The sequence below is a fragment of the Papilio machaon genome, chromosome 27, assembly GCF_912999745.1.
Source record: "Papilio machaon chromosome 27, ilPapMach1.1, whole genome shotgun sequence".
NCBI lineage: Eukaryota > Metazoa > Arthropoda > Insecta > Lepidoptera > Papilionidae > Papilio > Papilio machaon.
In genome coordinates this window covers 2854895-2877380 of record NC_060012.1, presented here as the reverse complement: position 1 = coordinate 2877380, position 22486 = coordinate 2854895, and the positions used below count along the sequence as shown (strand labels likewise).

The following is a 22486-nucleotide window of genomic DNA, read 5'->3' as shown; positions in this document are numbered from 1 at the left end:
TTGACAACTTTTCAGGAGAGGCTCTGAAAGTTTCAACCATATCGTAAAATAGGCCGCATAGGCTCTTCTATCTTAGCAAAAAAAAAAAACATTAACAATTGTAAATGTATGTTTTGTTCAGTGCACGTTGTTAACTAGACTAAGATATAGCTTTTAACACAAAAAAGTAAAAATCACCAATTTGTTACTTGGGCCCTTATACATAGTACCCATTGACTTTCTCATTCCTTTTTTAATATCATTAACTTCATGATTCTTGTGAGTTCATGTCATTCCTACTTGTTCTATTTGAATTTGTGTGCAGGTTATACAAACAAATGTCAATCGTTTTATTTAAATTAAACAAAATCATCCTATAGAACATTGAATAACAGAAAAAAACAAAACATTACTTAAAAGGTGCTTTGTAAGATAATTTTTAAAGAAATAGGCCACATACCTCGCCGTAAATCTATGTCCATCTGATAGTGGTTCGATCGTGTTTGTAACACCTTGTGTTATAACTCCAGCATTACTGTCTACCCACGTGATCTGAAACAAAACAAAAACATTTATTTATTCCTATAGATAGTTCCTCCTAAAAGCAACATGGATAAAAAGATAAGAGAAAGGATTGGTAATATTGAAGAGGCAGAGATAAACGATAGTCTGATTTCGTAGAAAATCTTTGTTCATATTTTGTCATGGCATTTATAAGCAATATTAGTTTAACGTGTCTTTGTTTTTTTTGATCAATTTTTATGCAATGTTTAAATGTTCATTTATCAATTCGTTAGTTTTTTGAGTCTCATCATAAGTTCCCGCCATCAAAACACTAGCGTCTTTCTCATACTATTAGGTCCTATTTATAGTTCAGCAGAAATTAGAATGGATAAAGAATTCATTCAAAACACACATCAAACTATAAACTCATTTAGTTATAGAGACTAGATACTCATATAACAGCGAACAGAAATCCTATTAAAAATACGGTGTTTGTTTTTTTTTTTTATTTCCCTTATCCCTGCTACTATCAGTTCTGCAGCAACCTTGGTTTCCTTAAAATTTCCTTAAATTACTCTGTAACTATGTAATACGCTGTTTGTTGCAAACATTTAGTTGCAAATTACCTATACACTTGCATTAATACTGCAACCAGTCAAGATCCAGTCTCCAAAGGATTGTTGATCGCGACATTATATTTAGATCCAGTCTCTATGGGTTTGTCATGGCAGAATTGCGGAAGACTTCTTGGAAATGTTCTCGCCAACGTGCGAGTTGCCCTTCCGAAGTAGCGATGAGTCTACCCTCCTTATCGTGCAGAGGCTTTTTCCAGAAGCCTTTCCTTCCAGCTAGCTTCTTAGTAGCGTTATACAGCTCTCGCATATTTCCAGTATTGGCGGCTGCCTGAGCTCGGTCCGCAATATCGTCGGCCCACTGTCTTCTATCTTTCCGGGTGCTGCGATAAATGCGCCTCCGTATCTGCCGGTACTGCTCTCTGAAATCAGCTAGATCTGTTTCAGACGACGTACTAAGAATTTTCCGGTGGAGCTTGTCCCACGACAACTCGCTTGATGCCACGGGATCCCAACTTCTGGACATTGACACTTCACCTCCATCCAAGGAAGAAGTCAAAAAGGCTATTCTTTCTCTGAAGACCAACAAGGCGCCAGGATTAGACCTCATAACAGCGGAAATGCTGAAAGCGGATGTAACAACAGCTGTAGAGATAATGACGCCCCTCCTGGAGAGAATTTGGTCCTCTGAAATACTTCCAGACGACTGGAATAAAGGCCTTCTTATAACAGTACCGAAAAAGGGAGACCTTAGTCAATGCGGAAATTGGAGGGGTATAACTTTGCTCTCTATCCCATCAAAAGTTCTATGTAAAGTAATATTGGATAGAATCTCAAAAGTGGTAGAACCCCTCTTAAGAAAGGAACAGGCGGGATTCCGGCCCAACCGCTCCTGTACAGACCAAATTGCTACCTTAAGAATTATTCTCGAAGAAGCATCAGAATGGCAACGGGAAGTTTACCTTACCTTTGTTGACTTCGAAAAAGCCTTCGACACCATCAAATGGTCCAGTATTTGGTCTCGTCTCAGAGAATTAGGAGTCCCCTCCAAAATTGTAAACATCCTAAGAGCCGTCTACAAGAATTATTCTTGTAAAGTAACCCACGACGGACTTATTTCCGAAGACATAGAGGTACAAGCTGGAGTAAGACAGGGATGCCTCCTTTCCCCTCTTCTCTTTCTTGTCGTCCTGGACGGAGTAATGCGCAAGGTTAATGATGGCAAGCGACGAGGTATAGAATGGGGTTTGGATAGCAACCTGGACGACCTAGACTATGCTGACGACCTCTGTCTGCTGAGCCACAAACATGCCGACATGCAAGCAAAATTGGACGACTTGCAAGAAGAGGCAGCGCGAGTTGGCTTAAAAATCAACGCGCGGAAGACTCAAGAGATGCGTACTGAGGGAAGTAACACGCTACCACTGTCACTACGGGACGTCAACATCGAGCAAGTGCAGATGTTTACTTACCTCGGTAGTGTCGTGTCCAACTCTGGAGGAACCGACGAAGATATCACCTCTAGAATAGCCAAGGCCAGGGCCACCTTCGCGCAACTGCGCCCCATATGGCAGTCTAAGAAGCTTACGCACCGAGTGAAGACTAAAATATTTCGATCTAACGTAAAATCCGTACTGCTATATGGATGCGAAACCTGGAAGGTGACAAAAGCTTCAACACAGCGGGTCCAAGTCTTCATCAATCGCTGCCTCCGACAGATCCTAGGAATCTTCTGGCCAGACACGATCCGCAACGAAGAACTCCTTGCACGTAGCAGAGAACAGCCGATTGGTCAACAAATAAGACGCCGCAAGTGGTTATGGATTGGCCACACGCTTCGTCGGGATCCCAGTCATATTCCCAGGGAGGCCCTGGAGTGGATCCCGCTAGGAACAAGAAGACGTGGTCGCCCTAAACAAACCTGGCGGCGCTCAGTGGCAGCCGACATGAAGACAGTCGGGCTGACATGGCTCGAGACCAAACGCAGAGCCCAAGATAGAGTGAGCTGGCGACGTACTGTGGACGCCCTCTGCCCCACTACGGGGACATAGGACTTTAAGTCAAGTAAGTCAAGTCTATGGGTTTGTGGATAGCGACATGATAATCTCAAATTAAATCAATTTAAATTCTAATTGTATCCGATCTCGAGGGCAAGATATTTATTAACAGTATTCCAATGCAATCGAATTGAATTTCTATAAATTTAATGAGCAGACTTTGTACAATAAGATGTATATTTATGTTTATCTGAATAGGGTAAAAATTAATAATTGTTAATTCTCTGGTACACCGATAGAGGTAGGCCTAGGAGATGGATGTATTGCGTGAAAAATGACATGATCAAGAAGGGGATGACAATGGAGATGACGGCAGACAGATTCGTTTGGAGGACGGAAACCTGGTACACCGATCCTACGTAGGAGGGATAAGGTCAAGGAGATGCTGAAAATTATAAATTAATATAATGTTTGTCTTCGATGCATTTCTAAAAGTTTTGTAGGCTGTTTCTAGGAATTCCAACTGTCTTTTTGTCCTAAAGTATCCAATTATCATCAAATAATTATCCATAAAATATGTTTGGAATTTTTACATTACGTGGCAATGCTTGAGTATACCCACACTAACTATAGCTAGTTAGTGAAACAATTGACAGTATTCACATGACATTGATAGTAGTTTATTATTAAAAGAAATAAGCAAATAAATAGCATTCTCTTAAATGTAGAATTTTCGAGCAAGAGTCAAATAAACAGTTGTAACAATGAGAAAACAAATGGGGCCGGCAATTAATAAATCTTGAGGAAACTTGAGAAGGAAGAAGTTCTGAGCAATTGTAATTAAGTAGTACTTGCTAATTTAGGCACCAAGAGTTCACAAGTACTTAATTCAGAGCCACTTTTTTAACGTTCAAAGAGAGAAAGTTTGAAAATTATCCGTTAAGAGAATGCTAAGGTTTTTTTTTAAACTTTAAAAGGCGTTGAAAATTAAATTTTACTTTGTAATGTTATATACCATATTGCTGGAATTTTTAAGAACAAACGATTTCATGAGATATAAAGATGGATTGCCTTTTCTTCAGGAATGTTTACGTAAATAGTGTAAGGTTCTGGAGTCTGATATATCTTGATGATTAAGATATTCGATTGGTATTTTTCCATAGAGTATCTTAGTGGAAAAACGGTCAAGTTTATTTCTTTCTAAATGAACAATTGCTTTTCATAGTCACCGGTTTATTGCTAGTTTCTATCTCCACGATAAAATCCATGATCCAAAATCCATTCATCCATTCATTGATCATATTTATTTGCCTTATTATCACACTCTTCATACAAATTTGTCTGTCGAGTAACTTGTTTGATGTAAGTTAACTCGTAAAGTCATGTCAAAGGAACATAACTTCCAACAAGCGTACGTTATTCTGACAAATGTTACTTAGGAAACTTCGCATTGAGTTGTCGTAGATAATTTCGTTTAAACTCTGCTTCAATTTTGTTATTATATACTTAAAATATGGAAAGATTGTGTGAAAGAGGATATGCATAAGAAGAGAATTCAAATATGACGCCTGATAAAAATGTACGGAAGAGTACATACTTGCTGACCCTTCGTAGGAAAAAAAAGGTTGGATGATCATGACCACCATTTATTGAAGAAATTACAGTGAAAATAATAATAGCCTACTTTAATACTGGTGAAACAAAGAAATTTAATAAGGTGCTTTACAGTCGAACTTCAAAATGAATATTGTTCCAAATGTTGGTATCAACTTCTATAAATACAACTTACCTCAGCCGCTGGTTTCCCACCGACGGATACGCATTCCAATTTGATCGTTCTGTCTTCAGCTGTAGAGAAGAAATTCCCTTGCAGTATTTTCGGTGGTTCAGGTGCGACGAGGACAGACAGACGGGCGTATCGAGATCTAATTGCAGGTTCCCCTGTACAAAAGAGTTTCAATTTGTAAAACTTGAATATACATTTGTAGTCGTAAACGTTAGTATCATTTGTTTACAGAGCATTTGTTTTCTTCACATAATTTGATCTTCATTTATTTTGTTTGTTTGAAATAATACATATTACGGTGGATCTCCACTATCTCAAAACATGTATTACAACAATATTGAGAGTCGACTCTCCTTTCGACCTTTAACTCTCTTTGGAAAGAAACAGATCTTACAATTATATTCTTATATATTTCCTACATTTGTAATTAACGGTAATGTAAAGTTAATTAGGTTAGATGCGAAATTACCGCTAGAAATAAATGCTATTAACAGCAATAGAAACTAATTTATTCTCCTCTCTTCTCTTAATCTTACTAATATTGTAAATGTGAATGCTTAGAAGGTTGGATGGGATGTTTGTTGGAGGGCATCTCCGGAACAGTTCAACGGATCTAGATGAAATTTGGCACAGATGTAAAATATAGTCCTTAAAACACATAGGATATTTATTATTTATTTATTTTATTTCCAAGCGAATGGAGTCGGGAGCGACAAAACTAGTTTATAATAAAAAAAAAGATCAGAGATTCAGAACGTAACAGGTAGTGACCGTCCAAACGGTGAAGTCAACTGCATCGTTTTCTTTAACAACAATGCAAATAAATAGAACAGAGTTAATGATAGCAAAACTTTTTTTTTTTTTATCAAACACAGAACACAATGGGTAACTAGCTTGCGGCGAAATTGTGCAACTTTGTACTATTTAACTTACAAACTTTTGTACGGCGCTAAAAGTTTGCACCGTTGAAAACTATTTGTAGAAAACTGTAGAAGTTTATATTCTGCAATTGTGATATAAGGTGTTATACATAACGGTAGGTATAGTTAGGTAAATTTTATGTTTTAATTTTCGTTTTGTAACTTTTAGTTCCATTTCATGAATCCTTACTTCCTTCCTTATATTACATTCATTTATAAATGCATAAATAACTCTGTCTATCATTCTATATGTCTGTGTCGCTTTCACGCCAAACCTACTGGATTGATTTAAATGAAATTTGACAGACTTCAGTTTAGATCCTGAGAAAGGGCATAGACTATTTTTAACGCGAAAAAAAGGGTTGAAATTGGGGGTGGAATTTAGTATGGAAGTATCGTCATTTTTACAGTTAGAAGTTAAAACTTATTTTTTAGAATGTTAATTTGATGTAATAATAAATGTCACATTCAAAGTTTGTAAAAGCTTTTACACTCAATGGTGCAATATGACAATAAGGAATAGGGGATGAAAGTTTGTATAGAATTATGTAGTGTTTATGTGAATGTTTTGTAAGTTTAATATGTTTTATTGAAATATTTAATAATATGAAGTAAAATAATTAGTGTAGGTCATTTAAAATGCTGTCCGAAGACAGTATTTCACGCAGACGAAGTTGTTGGGACAGCTTGTTTGTTGTGCGACCCTATGCCGTGGTCTCGTACCCCTAATACGTGTGGATCGGGGACGTTGATGATGAAAGATGGATGGATTACGCGAAAGAGTTTATGTTACCCCCCGAATTTTATAAACCTTGACATTTTGGCTTAATTTTTACGACTAACGTAGAAGTTGGTTAGAAAAGCATAGTACGCAGAAACCAATCATCACATTTTTTTAATGCTTAGTGTAATAATTTAGTGTTTTTTCTTAAGTTTCGTCTCTAATATCCTAACAGATAAAGTCCCAGTTGAATTGTATTCTGCTATTTAAAAATAGATAAAACAACAAATAAAGACATTGAAATATTGTCACACAGAAAGTTTTCCTCGATCGCTGCAATGCAGGGAGAAGAGAGAAAAGTTTCGTTACAATTTTTCGTCAAGTTCTTGTAACTTTCAGATTGAAAATCTAGGTCTTGAATTTACAGCTGGCTTGAAGAAATTTTATATTTTTGAAAACAATTGTTTTTTTTATACCAACAGTCATAATGCTGTTGTACCTCTTATCAATCAAGTGGCACTCATTTTGTATAGGTTGATCGAAGGTATATTTAAACATAACGGTAAAAATTTTACTAATATTATAAATGCTAAAGGTTAGATGGATGGATAAATGTTTGTTAGAAAGTTTTTCCGCTATGGCTCAATGGATCTTGATAAATTTAGCACAGATATAGAACATAGTTTGGAAGAACACTTTAAATTTTAGGAGAGCGACAACTAGTACTTATAAAGAACAAATTTTTCGATTCGTTGAATCCAATAAAAATCTTTTTACAAAGGATATTGTTACGATATATAGTTAAAATAATCCCGTCGTTTCTATTGTATCTAAAATATTAGATAAGCGAATATAAGGAAAGCGGTCAATTACTTTGGAAGGCTGCCGGCACACGACTCTTATCGGTAACTTCTGATTGAGTTCTCGGATCGGATGAATCCAAACTTAATAAATAAACTTCTTGCTCAGCCTTATATGTATACCAGCGTCACTTAATCTTAATTCTAAATAATATTATAAACTAGATTTTACCCGCGACTCCGTCCGCCCGGAATAAAAAAAATGCACACAAGATAAAACAGTTCCTATGTCCGTCTCCTAGTTCTAAGCTACCTCCCCATCAATTTTCAGCTAAATCAGTTCGACCGATCTTGAGTTATAAATAGGGTAACTAACACGACTTTCTTTTATATATATAGATGTGAATGGATAGATGTTTGTTATTGCGTACCTTCAAACGGCTACTCATTTTTTTCTTCAATACTACGCGGACGGAATCATGGGCGAAACCTAGTATCTATATAGGTAAAACATTGATATGTTTTTAACAAACAAATGTGTCTTAGTTTAACCTGCCCTTATCACTACGGAGGCACAGTATGTATGGTGGAATAGTGCTCCATACCTTCTTCCTATAGTCTTCCTTTTATGTTCTCTTCCATATCTTCCAATAAGACGTAATATTATAATCAATTTATAATAAAATAAAATTTAATTACATCACAATATCAAAGTACAGTATACAACAAAGGCTGAATGTTCCATAAGAACCCTTTTCATTTAAGATAAGAATATTCAAAATGGGTACAGTCAAATAGAAAGTGAATTTACCAAAAGATTTGCCATTTGTTCACAAAGGCTTATGTAAATTAATTTCTAAAACCTTTTCGTTAACATTTGAATGGAGGAATCTTTTGCTGAATCGGCTAAAGTATTTACTAAGACATAGTTAATTAAACGATTTCTATTGTCAAAGAGTAGCAGAGTCCTTAAAACTTCTGAATCGGAATTTAATTTTAATCATAGACTATAAATCATAAACTATTCGATAAGCTTTCATTGTGTATTTAGTACTTCAATATAACAATGTACTAATCTACTAGTCTTCTAGTTATTTAAAAAAAAAATCAAAAAAATGGGACCCATTTGCAAGCACTTCCTTTCGATTAAGATAATTTAATAAAATAGGACCACCAGGGGCGGAGTTTCGCAGTAACACACATAAAAAAAATACAGTCGAATTGATAACCTCCTTCTTTTTGAAGTCGGCTAAAAACAGGCCGAAAACAATATAACCTAAATACATACTTTAATAGAAATACAAAAGAAAATTAAAACTCGATTTAAAAAATCAATTAAATCCAGTCAGAAATGTTTATTCATTAATAAACAAACTCTGTTCAATTAAATAGTAAATCTTTTTGACAAATTGAAAAAAAAAACACAACGTCAAATTGAAAATACGAAATCAGCGAAACAAAGGAGAAATTTCAATAAGATTGGCTAATCGCAGATGCAAATAAAAGGAACGTAGTACTCAGTAGAATTGAAAGAAAAAGGGGTGAAAGAAATATTAAAAACAAATTACGATGCTGAAAACGAAACTTCCATAACAAACATGGCCGATGTAAAGGGAATAGGAAAGAAATAAATGATGACATAAAAGAAATGAGCAAAATGATTTTTAATTTATTAAAACATTAGCTGACGCCTGCGACTCCTTCCGTTCGAAATTTAAAAAAAAAACTTAAGTTGCGTATGATTTCTATATTTTATAGTCTGGACTATATTCTACATCTGTGCCAAATTGCATCAAGATCCATTGAGCCGTTTCGAATATACCTTCAAATAAACCTCCATCCATCTATACATTCACATCTATATATATAAAAGAAAGTCGTGTTAGTTACACTATTTATAACTCAAGAACGGCTGAATCGATTTGACTGAAAATTGGTGGGCAGGTGGCTTAGAACCAGGAAACGGACATAGGATAATTGTTACCCCGTTTTCTATTTATTTTTTATTCCGCGCGGACGGAGTCGCGGGTAAAAGCTAGTTTATGATATTAGTACGAAATATAATTTTCCAAGTCGTAGCGACAAAAACAATCTAGAACAAATAAATTTTGTAAGAATGTCTTTCGTAACTTTAACGCTTTTCAGAATACTTTCTAGGTTTTCGTATTTCGACAACTTCTAAATATAATTTTATTGGTGAGTTTTCACTGTTGTATCACATGTGGAACAACAATATTGTCATCCCTAACATTGTTTCTGAGAAGTTGAAATGATTTGACATAATCTACCATGCGTTAGCATTTTTAGTTAATTTAACGTTGAAATTTCAACTATATATAAATATAATTTTCTATTGCAAACGTATTTGTGTTTGTGATTACAAATAAAAGTTCTATTTAGTACAATATTTAAATTAACATTAGAAAAAATAAATAATAAAAATTAATAATTTTTCACTTGTCACTATGGCATGAAAAACGAGAAAGAAAAGGGAAATCATCAAAAAGTATTAACATAGACAAACATACATACAAGAGTTCTTTTCTTAACATATATTTAAAATATTTTTAATCTATTTTCAAAGACATATGAAAATACATATCTTTCCAAAGGAAAATCGTACCAAAGGAAATACAGAAGTAGAAATAATTTGCTCACAATAATGTGCAAATAATGCATTGAATAAAAATGAGATCTTTCATGAACGAAGTCAATAGAAGGCCACAAATCGTACGAATAACCAATACTATTGTACCCAAGAGTATTGTCTGCAAATAAGAAAATATCCTTAGTTATCCTGTGAAGGAATTTATTTATATTATTACTAGCTGACGCCCGCGACTACAACTGCGCGGATTTAAAAAAAATGTAATAAGTAGCCAATGTTTTTTTTTTTGTGACTGAGTAGTCACTGTTTGCCTTGAAGAGCAGTTACAGCTTCACAGGACTTGAGGCGGCCGAGCGCAGATTGTAATTGAAAAAATATTCAAATCCAATTCTTGTTTAATTTGTATAAGTTAATTTGATTAACAAGCAATCAGTCAAAGTTCTAATTATGTTGAATCTCTATCATAGATACCGATGAATATCGTTTATAATAAAGTTTAAAACAATTCATCAAATGGATTTCTCATCAATTTAACGTTTTATATTACAATCCAATTTACTGAAATACAAAGAAACTTTCATGAAATTAATTAATTTTGTTTTAACTATGATTAATTGTAAATAATTTGAGACTTGTCTTCATTTTACTTTTAAGTATTAAATGCGAAAGTATAGATTGAAGGATGTACATATATTAGCGGGTAACTCCAAAATGTAAGTGTGTCTCCAAAATATACCAATGTGTTATTCGATTTTCGAATTTCATGAAAACATCATGCAACCTACACTTATAGGCGAAGAAATTCAAATATATCTTTGAAGTCGAGTAATCCGCAGTGGGTCAGCTTGTTTTACTATGGCCTATTCACGGTGAAAGTGAGCCTTAAGAGTGTCTTAAGTAAAGGGCAATTTATTCATCATCAATCTGCCCTTATCCCTATGGAGGGTCGGCACAGTATGTACTACTCCTCCATACATCTCTATCAGCCGTCATATCTGAATTTACCCTCTTACGCATATCCTCTTTCACACAATTCATCCATACTTTCTTTGGTCTTCTTCTACCTTTATAGGCACCCACATCAGTAAAGAGCTATTTTTTACAGAAAAAATTATTAAAAAATTAAAAATATGCTGCTATTGCTAAGATCCGCTTTATTAGATAAGATGAAAATGTTTAATGAAGCCAAAGAAGTTAGTTATTTATGAAACATACCTCTAAGTCCTGAGCTGACTTGACACTGATATTTGGCATCGTCCTCCAAAGTCACCTCTCTTATATCCAAAGAATAATCACCTGTGAACAGGAATTTGTTTTAATTAAATTGTTAAAGTACTGCACTACTCAAAGAAAATTAGAAACAAATGTGTCTGATTTTCTGGCAGTGGTAACAAAGAGATATTTAATGTAATCGTCATATATTCTAGTCTCATTTAGTAATTTCTGAGACTAAGTCTGGTAAATCTCATCAATTTTAATCTGATTGGTTTTTAAAACTTTATTTTTGTATTTCAATTATTTATGTAGTGCGCTATATTATAAGTAATAAATGACGTAGTTATGGGTATTATCTTTTAAATGGTATTTTGTGAATAATCTTTGGTTTCTTAGACCAAAATCTTAATGTAAAAAATATTGTTATCTTTGTTTTGTCAAAGATGAATAAATGAGATGGTATGTTTCAAACAGGGGTTTTGATTTTAGAAAACCAACGATAAGATAATCAGAAAGAAGCTCAACTAATTGTATTATGACTGTAGTCAAAGATACAAATAAAATAAAAATTCAAAACCAGTCTCAATTAGTTAAAAATAAAAGGATAATTTACAAGTTAAGACTAACCTTCTTCATCGCTCCCAATCATTTTATATCGATCGTAGCCACTGAGATCTCGATGAAGACCGAGACCGAAGTCATCTTTAGTCCACTGCAGCTGACCCACTTTGTTTTCCACACGACACGGCAATATTACCCGGGAACCCACCACTGCTGTCTATAGACACCAAAGACAATTAACATATCCATAGTATAGACAGGACCTTACGAAAGCGTACACTCAAAAAGATGTACCACCGGTACACTTTTGGCTGTCTACTTTGACATTAGTAACAGATATTAGACAGGAAGTCATCGTAATGTCCGTTCTATAGATTTTTGAATCTGATTTTAATGTTGAAAATATTTCAAATTATTACTTACATAAGTGTAAAATATAACAATATATTTATTTAAAAAACTAATTGCACACTCAGAAACATTAAATTATTAGCAATGTAGGCGCTTAGTGACGATTTAGACACACCACCGTTTACACCAAACGATTGCTTAAGTTACTATACGACTCTGGTAATGAGACAATATAAATTACACAATAAAAAATTAGTACGGACATAATTGTAAAATATAAATCTTTGTTTTGTCATCCTCACAATTACTTGTTACATTATACAATATCTAGTTATAAAACTTACATCATTACGTAAATGCCAAAAGAAATGCCACAAATAACAATCCGCCTGAGGCAAAGCATTAGATATTGTACGGCTGCTATAATAAAGCCATTATTTCTTATTTATACAGACATTACAATAAATTACTTTCGAATGCGTTGACTTCTATGTAAAATAAAAAAAAACTTTACAAATTTATGTCAATAATAAAATAAAATTTATATGCAAAGAAAATAAATTAAAATTTCATTTATTTTAACTTTAAACTTAACCTATTATGTAATAACATTTAATTATAGTTTATAAACTAAATAAACAAGCTTTGAATCTATAAAAATATATGCGTTTACTTCTTATTGATTATTTTTTTATTAAACGTAAATATTTTTAACATTTTAAACTACTTTATATTTTAGTTTTTATACTTATGGTAAAATAATAAAAAAAATATACCTGATCTTGAGGCTCCATAGCAAACTTCTGTTCAACATAACCACTACAAACTCCAAACACTGTTAAAAACACTAAATACCACATCCTAGTCCGTAACAATAAGAATAAAGGTTTCACACACCTACTCGTTATTCTCAATCTACTCTTATAGTCAGCCATAGTTTAAGAAACGTTATCCTTCACTAGCATAGGGATATCCTGGCTATTTTTATATCACATTTTGAACGGAAGTTAAACCTCCCCTATACTATTTTTGCTCTATTTTAGTTACGGACGCATTGAATTTAAGCGCCATGTTTATTTTTGGACACTTTTTAATGTTCAATGATAAATCGTTCGGTGTTGCTTGATTTATTTCACATCGAGCGCACGCGACGACGTTCCGGTGGGGTCAACTGAAACAAAAAAAGAGATGTTTAATTTTATACGAAATTAATAATAACTTAACACGTGACATCAATATGTTACACATAACTTTTATTTTATCTCTTATAAGTAAACTCTATCTTTATCTTTTTGCCTAATAAAATATGGGGGTCTTAACATAAAAAAACTTACATTCATATTTTAACTTAAACATACATCAACCCTTTTATACCGTGACTCTACACACGGTGCGAATTTTAAATAAATCATAGCTTGCGAAATGCGATCTCGACCAATGAAGTACTTATACCGAAAATAGTGATGTGATGCATAATTATGGTGGAACATATGACCACGTTGACGTCCACCATGTCAATCAGCTGCTGTTAAAGGGTTAAAACACTTTACTTGAACAGTGTCTGCCGACAGTTTTTTGGTGTAATGCAATAAGTTTTTTAGAATAAAATGGTGAAATTATAATAGAAAAACTAACAATTTATAACATTTTATTAGCTTATTATTGAAAAGATTTGAAGCAAAATTCAACAATAAAAGTAGATAGAACAATTTAATTCAAAAATAAATTTCAAATAATAAAATATAGAAACTAAATGTATTAAAAATAATTTCATATCACATCTTGTATTAAACTTTATAACTATTTGCATAGATGTCACTACTGACTTTTGTGGTTACCGTGTTATGAATAAAATTTTAATGTAAAAATTAAATAAAATTTTGCATTAACAATAATTAAATTGCACTAAAAAGAGTTTTTTTAAACCATAAAGTACACACTAATTCATACATTAAGTTACATGTACAAACTTATTCTATTAAACTTAAATACCTTACCTTAATATAGTTAAAACAACCACATATCAAGTATTGTAGAAAATTACACTAAAATCGGAATTAAAATCAATACGTGAAAACACTCATCCAAACAAGACGCTCGGCTTTAACTGACTACAGTTTAAATATTGAGTCTACTGAAGTATTTTTAACTTACATCTCTATTCGTGGATTTCTTAGACTAGAATCCCTGTTTAAAACATATTGTTATCTCTGTTTTTTTCAAAGATAATGACAGGGATGACGATATGTTTTGTACAGCGACTTTGGTCTAAGAAACCAACGGTATGATATTCGTTGCATGCACAAGTTCCGAGATTAGAAGTTTTCGTTTAACAATGTTACTTCATTGTCTAGACTAGTACGGATTTAGTTTGTTTTCTACATATAATTTTTTTTTTTTTTTATTTAACTGGAAAACTATGTTTTTATAGTTTTCGCAAATAGACAGCAAAAACAATAGTATCAAAATCGCGAAGAGAATAAGAACAATTGATAAAGAATAGGGAAGTATAAAAATAATTCAAAAAAAAGTTGAACAAATTAAAAGTAAACAGGAAAGGTAAAAAAACAAGCGGCTAGCTAATATAATTATTTAAATAACTGATAATAAAGAATTAATTTTTAAATTCTGTCTGTCTGTATGTCTCTCCGATTTACTACGTTTGTTCCGGGTAATCTCCGAAACAGTTGAACCGATTTTGACGGCACTTTGATGGAAAAATAGCTGATATTTGCGGGCATGTTATAGGCTACTTTTTAATTCTGATTTTTAAATAGTCATGTACGTTGTTTTATACTTGATAGTTTAAGTACACCTCACTCGCTTTAAATTTTTTAATACAATTTGATGCTCGAATGACCAACTTGACCGGCGCAATACCGCGATCACGCAGAACACAGACATGAGGCGTGTATTTTGAATCGTTTAAACGTTTTTATTTAACCCTGGTAGTAAACAGTTACTTAATATAGATATATCTTAATAAATAAAACTCTAAAAAGAATTGTATAAAGTTACCCAAAACTTTGAACAACGCAACTTCGTAAAACCGCAGACAGCATTGATATTCTCCTATTTTCTTTGGTCGTGTATTTCTAAATCCAGTTACGTTCTTGTCTTCAAAATAAACTGCTTCAAAGCAAAATGAACCTTAGTATTAAACCAACAAGATATTAAATATATCTGTTCTATATTTATGAAGTTACTATTATTTGTCCGGAAACAGTGAGCATTCTATATGAGTTTTGTAATAAATATTTAAAAAGTTTTACATCCGACTGTAGCCCTACGACACTTCGGCCAAGAATACGAATCGAGTGACACCTCAAACATCAAAGTCGGTTTAGCCATTAAGGCTACAGAAGGTCACAATAAAATGGACAGTAAATACATCTTATTCTGACGTGAAGATAATTATGTTTTGTCTCGCTCTCACTTTGTAATGGGCACTTCAGTAGTCTAATATACAAAGTTTTAATATAATATTATTTAAATTATGATATTTAAAAGTAAATGAAAAAAAAAAGTATACAAAAGAGAGCATTTTCGTTTTAACGATATAATGACATGTCTTGCGTGAATAAGGATGTTTGAGATTTGATAATTGCAGGCAAATAGTAGAGAACAGTACTGTATTGTATCTAATTATAGTTTAAAATGAATTATAATAGAAGCCACCTCATTATCTGCGAAGAAACACACAGCCTATGATTATTAACCCTTGTAACACACAGTCACGAAAAAAAAACAAAGTATAAGTATCGCCTCTTGCACAGATAACCAAGCAAATTCATCTCTCCGAAAATGAAGCGAAAATAATACGTAGAATTTACTCCATATCAAAATTTCTTCGCGTTATGAATCTGTTTACTAAACTTTATCAGGTATAAATCAAATTAATTCCAGTTTCATATAAACCTCGCTTCGCTTCCGCTTCTCTTTTGGCTGTGTGCTACAAGCGTAAATCAAATGTTATGTTTGATACATTTATTTTTAGAAGGCCCCAATTTGAATTTGTACAAGAAATATGATTGTAGGGCGTCAAGTTTGTTTATTTTAAGTTCTATAATTTTTTCAATAACAACTACAGTAAAGTGATGTGTAGATTGAACGTTATACGCCCCATCATAATGTAGTATACAATTTTTTTTTTAATATCATAAGGTGGTAAACAAGCAAGCAGTCACCTGAATCCACCTAATAAAATAATACAAAAATGCAATGCATTCTATAAGGATATTTCGAATGAAATTACTTGAGAATCAATCTAATAGTGGGGTTTCATTACAAAAATATTAGCCGAAGTTACTACTTCCAGTTAAAGTCAGTCAAAATCGGTCCAGACATTTCGAGAATTACCCGAGACAAAAAAAAACGTTATGAGTTCGCATATACATCATGTGTACGTAATATGAGTATTTTTATATTACATATAGACATTCCAACTTTCCTAATTGTATTAAAAGTTAGAAAATTACAACACTAATTAACAAAATATAACACTCAAGTCTTATAGATTGTTCAATGATAGTTGGTACCGTCAGCATAACAATTAGTCATATACAACGAGAAGTTTGAGTGATGTAACTGAACAAGCAGTCGCTCACAGCGTCGACTATAGATTGTGAACGATTAACTGATCGGCTGTTAAATTAATCAACGAGCAATTACTGTGACTGAGTCGATCTTTGATCTGATGTGAATACGGCACTACAAGTCATGTTTCAACACTGTATACGTCGCAAATAAAATTTCCGTGCCTATTACATCGAAACGTCAAATCTCACTGTTAAAGAGGTAAAGAAGGATGACTTTACATAATTAAGAATTCTTAATATCATAGAATCCTTGATCATAATTATTGAAGTAAATATATGCAGAAAAAAATTAGAAGTTTACTTCGTTACTTCGAGACGAAAAGCCCCAATAGCCTAGTGGTCATGGGTAATGACATAAGATCACCTGTTTGTGGGTTCGAATCCGCCATTCGACAATTTTCGTCAAATATATATTTGCACAAGTTTTGTACTTATTTGGAACAGTTACCAAAGAAACTTATTATTCTAGCAATTTTAATGTGAAGATATGAATATATATATATACAGTCAAAATCTGTTATAACGACATCGAAGGGACTACTCATATTGAGTCGTAAAAACCGATAGTTGTAACAACCGGTGACAGGTATTCATAGGAAAGATATGTATATAACATTCAGCCAGGACCTTGGATTTTGGTCAATTTAACCGGTATGTTGTTCTAAACGATGTCGCTATAAACGGTTTTGCCTATATATATATGTAGTTTTAGTTAGCTTGAAAGGGATCACATTTATAGTTTTTAACTTTTAGTTTCCAATATTTGTTCAAAGGCGTTCGCCAAACATGGCGTCAGTACATCAATGTAGATTCTCGTTTGTTTTTTAGCGTCCCCAATCCTTCTGGGAACGGATGTACGCTGGCTTTTTACTGTTACTGCTCTGACCGGTTTTCAACTTTACGCCGCGACAAACATTTTTCGATTGTTGATTATAAAATTTAAATGTGCTATGTTATTTATAAACAAGGATACCATCGTTTCTGTTGCGATAAAAAAAATAATTGGACGTGAAACTTTTTTTTTTTTTTCGAAAACATTTAAACATTTGGTGTTTACTAAATCTAAGATATATACAAAAATATTTTCATGCATATTTTTCCCATTTATACAATACTAGCTTTTACCTGCGACTCCGTCCGCGCGGAATAAAAAATAGAAAAGGGGGTAAAAATTATCCTAGGGGGGTAAAATGTCCGTTTCCTGGTTCTAAGCTCCCCGCCCACCAATTTTGGGGCAAATCGATTCAGCCGTTCTTGAGTTATAAATAACTAGCTTTTACCCGCGACTCCGTCCGCGCGGAATAAAAAAAAAATAGAAAACGGGGTAAAAATTATCCTATGTCCGTTTCCTGGTTCTAAGCTACCTGCCCACCAATTTTCAGTCAAATCGATTCAGCCGTTCTTGAGTTACAAATAATGTAACTAACACGACTTTCTTTTATATATATAAGAAGATTAAGTTTGGATGGATGGATGTATGTTACCATGGAACATCAGTACTATTGAATTGATCTGGATAAAATTTACAGAAGATAGTCTGGAACACGGAAGTCAGGTATAAAACAACTTAATCAAAGTAACCTAGTTTACGACACATGTCCCTTTCTACTATAAAACTAGGTAAATAACAAGGGACTACGTTGGGTAGGGATTTAATCTCAAATATTTGATTAACTCAATCAATGATTAATCCTATATGTAAGGTCCACTTCGGCAAATGTTTACTTACATTCTTTGTACTGAATACAACTTGATTGTGTTCAACGTGTCGACTCTACTATAAATTGAATGTTTGTAGGTAGGGAAATTTCATTACGGAGGGTCAATTTTGATATCCGACGCCTTTCAATACTGATGAAGGACTTAAATTGTATTGACTGTTTTTTTTAGACTTTTTCTACGGATGTAGGGTTGGTGGATTTCCAGACAAATCTGCTCAAGTTTGTCTAGAATTCTTCGAGATTGCATGTAAATGTTGGTGCTACGGATGATATAGATTTCTTTGAGTTGAACTGATGTGAAAGAAGACACCGTATTGAGGTATAGTTCGATTATCTTACTCGGTGGGTATGTGTCAATGTTAAAAAATGCCTCAATATCCTTGTCGCACTGTAGCCGTCTTGTCTCTAGAGTAATTTTCTAGTACTGTACGTTTTAAACATTTTTTTTTTCATCTCCCGTGGTCTGTTTATTGAAAATTGACAACCCTATAACGAAGGGATGTTTTATTTATTATTTTTATTTACACTTTTATCTATCCGTTACCGGAAAGGAAGCCTTTTTCGGGCATGTAGCAAGGGTTGGTTTGTTTAAAAAAAATCCTTCTACATAAATAGCAATACAAATTTTTGGGATCCTTCACAAATGTATGTTGAATTATTTTTTATTTATATAACACCTCAAATACGAAGAAAATAATTTTGTCAGATTTTTTTCATTTTATGAAATTAAAGTTATTTTTATCGCTTTCAATAAATTGAAAATAGTAAATAGTCAATTTTAATAATTTTTTATCATACCTATACGATCATATATTATACTAATATTATAAATACGATTGTTTTGATGGATAGATGGATGGATGGATGTCTGAAGGTATCTCCAGAACGGCTCAATGGATCTCGCTGAAGTTTAACATACATGTAGAACATAGTCTGGAAGAACAAATAGGATGAAGTCGTGGCAAAAGCTAGTGCTTTAATAATTTTAAATAAATTAAAAAAAAGAAACGATTCTCTACCACTAAGTAACTTGATATTTATTTATATAATTGACATAATTATATAATACACATCTCTAAAATTAATTTAAACGATCAATCAACACAGAAATTATCAATTGCTCAAATAGGTCAATGATCTGAAGGCGTGAAATCAAATCTTCTTAGCTGCGGTTGTAACAGGTTTTTGAAAACGAGTAATTTTAACTCAAGAGTCGAGGACAGGAAGTTTGCCGCAATAAATTATGGATGACACAAACATTCGTGAATATAATAATATATCGGAGAACATTACTTTGTTATAAATTAAACGATAACGACTATTCTCATGAGAAAATAACAACCAATACAACAAGTAACATTTCTTGATGTAACTCTTCTTCTCAAGGATGAATCATTATCTATTCGTACAAAGAAATTAAAATGTCAGATGATATCAGCTTTGACATATTAAGCCATAAATATATCTATGTACAACAATAATCAAAGTAATAATACATCAAACATACATTTTAATTAAATAATCTAATATATTAAATTCTCGTGTCACGGGGTTCGAACTTGAACTCCTCCGAAACGGCTTGACCGATTCTCATGAAATTTTGTGAGTATATTCAGTAGGTCTGAGAATCGGCCAGCATCTATTTTTCATAACCCAGTTAGTTTTTTTTAACAGCGCGCGCGGACGGAGTCGCGGGCGACAGCTAGTATATGGATAAAATAAATTTACAAAATAACTCAAAAAAAATAATCAATTATTTGTAATGAAAAAGGTTTTTTTTTAATTTTCAATGAATTCTGTTGAATGAAGAATATTTCTCATATCAAATTTCCTCTGTACTTTGAACTTTAACATGTTTTCATTATGCCAGTACAGTACAGTACCGCTGGCCTGGCAAGGACTGTTCACTGTTGCTAGTTAGTGTTTACAGCCAGTTATACTCCAGCGCTGATTTTGAACTGTCCTAACATACTGGAATAATGTAAACCAGGCATTAGAACATGAAATTACAAAAATCACTACAATAAAGAAAATCTGTGTGAAATTTATACCTAGTTCGTTAGTTTAACTATTAATAGGTATTTTAGTGTACAAGTTAATCTCTTACTATGACATATTTGAACCCTAAACCTTATTATATTAAAAGCTAACACCGTCTGCTCGGGATTTAAAAAAAAAACTATAGATATTAGTGACCTATGCGTTCTTCCAGATTATGTTATAAACTATGTTAAATTTAATCGAGGTCCCTTGAGCCGTTCTGCAGATACCTTCTTACCAACATCCATCCATCCAAACACATTTATGATATTAATACGAAGTAATATTAGTAAGATTAGAAGATTAAAAAAGTAAACCAAAAACAAATAACAGTAGGGTAAAATTATATAGAATAACAATTGAAAGATTCAAAGACAAAAAAATGCATAAAACTTCTTTAACGGGCCCTAGAAATAATACAGTAGCTTTTTATATCTCCCGCTTTGCAATTCACAAAGGCCTCTGGAGACGGAGTTTGTTATATAACTTTTTTTATTTGCATTCCAATTTGAAAAGGCTCCAGCCGATAAGATGTTTTGCAACTGTCTGTTAAACATAAAAGCTACAGGAAAACGAAGAACACAGTTGTATGTACAAAGCGGACGCGTCGAACGGTTAAATGCTTACAGAAACATTTGTGATATATTCGCTTATGTACGTGAAAGTAATAGATGAGAGTTTTAAAACGAAATTAGCATAGACAACCAAGAATATTTGGAAGCGAGGAATTAAAAAAGAAGCTTAATTAGTTACCTAGTAGACTATGCTCTATATATGCCAAATTTTAGCGAAATTCATGCAACTGTTCTAGAGGTACGTAATATCAAACATCCATCCATCTAAACTTTCGCATTTATGATATTAGTAAGATAGGTTTTAGATCAAAATGTTTTTAAGTAATTTAACCATATTTGAAGTAGGTGGCAAAAAAATTAAGACGTCACACGGTATCCCAACAATGTTTTCCATACGCTAACTTTACCGCCAATGACTATGTAAGCATTTTGCGGTATAAATCAAGGAAAAATAAACAAACACCAAGCTTTCCATCAAGACCATTCCCGAGGGAGGCGAAGCTATTAAAACGGTGCAAGCGAGCTACATTTAATTTATAAAACGACAAGCATCGAATATAAATACTTAATTTCTGTTCTTCGTTTGATTTTCTAGATTGCCAATACGATAAAAGGAAATTCCAAACAATTGTTGTGGCTTGTCTAAGGCCACTGATTTTGAAGAAAGGCTACATTATAGTTGTATTGGTCAGGGCATTTTACAAATAAAATGGATGGTTAATGAGTCAGGCGAAATTGTAATTTACATTTTAGAAAATTGACAACCACTCACTTTGATTTTTCTCTCAATCCTGAATAATTTAAAAAGCAAAATGTTTGTTTTAATAAAAAACAAATCGTGGGAGCTAAAGATATAAAGCGTGAAGAAACGTCTTTATATAAGAAGTATCAATACGTGACCGCATCGTCGCTTGAGAAAAATAAACTATACGTAAGATGGTATTCAAAGCAACCGGTCTCGTATCCGCCCAAGCACCTGTTGCGGAGGCTTTTATTTCTGTATCAACTGGTTCAAATAAATCGTTCCCGGTATTGCCATGATGCAGGGGATAAATTAAATTACCTACTTAAATTAATAGCATAATTTAATCAAAACCAGATGGCGCCTACGACTTCTTCCGCAAAATATTAGAAAATTGTTGCTTTTCCAGACTGGAATCTGTGTTCCAAATTTCGTTCATATCAACGTATAATAAAGCTCCATAAATTCATATCCAACTAAGATCCATAGTTAGTTATTACAAAGAAGAAAGATATTTCTTACTACGTTACTATACTCCAACGTATTAGACTCTCAGACTCGGAGTTAGATTGACTATTCAGGAAAGATTCTCTTGTGATCTGCAGTAATAAATGCTAGTCTATCAACAGTTAAAAGTAAATCGCGTTGACAAAATATACATCTGCAAACATTTTTTACTCTCTAGCTATTTTATTTTGCAATGGAGCAGAGCTAGTGACATATTGTTCTTTCCTGCCAGCTATAAATAAATTTAGTCGACGCCACTGGAGCAAAATAGCTTTGCAAAGCTTTAAAA

At 33.0% G+C, this 22486-nt stretch overlaps 1 protein-coding gene across 1 annotated transcript in view; it reads right to left on the bottom strand.

Moving 5' to 3' along the window:
• Positions 1-22486, bottom strand: part of LOC106709430 (irregular chiasm C-roughest protein) — a 60823-nt gene that overhangs the window by 21413 nt on the left and 16924 nt on the right. The window contains exons 2-6 of the mRNA XM_045684701.1: positions 12791-13185; positions 11730-11880; positions 11103-11183; positions 4842-4993; positions 440-531 (exon numbers count right to left, since the gene is read on the bottom strand). Coding sequence (XP_045540657.1) covers positions 440-531; positions 4842-4993; positions 11103-11183; positions 11730-11880; positions 12791-12949 — 635 coding nt within the window. The 5' untranslated portion in view covers positions 12950-13185. The remainder of the gene's footprint in view (positions 1-439; positions 532-4841; positions 4994-11102; positions 11184-11729; positions 11881-12790; positions 13186-22486) is intronic.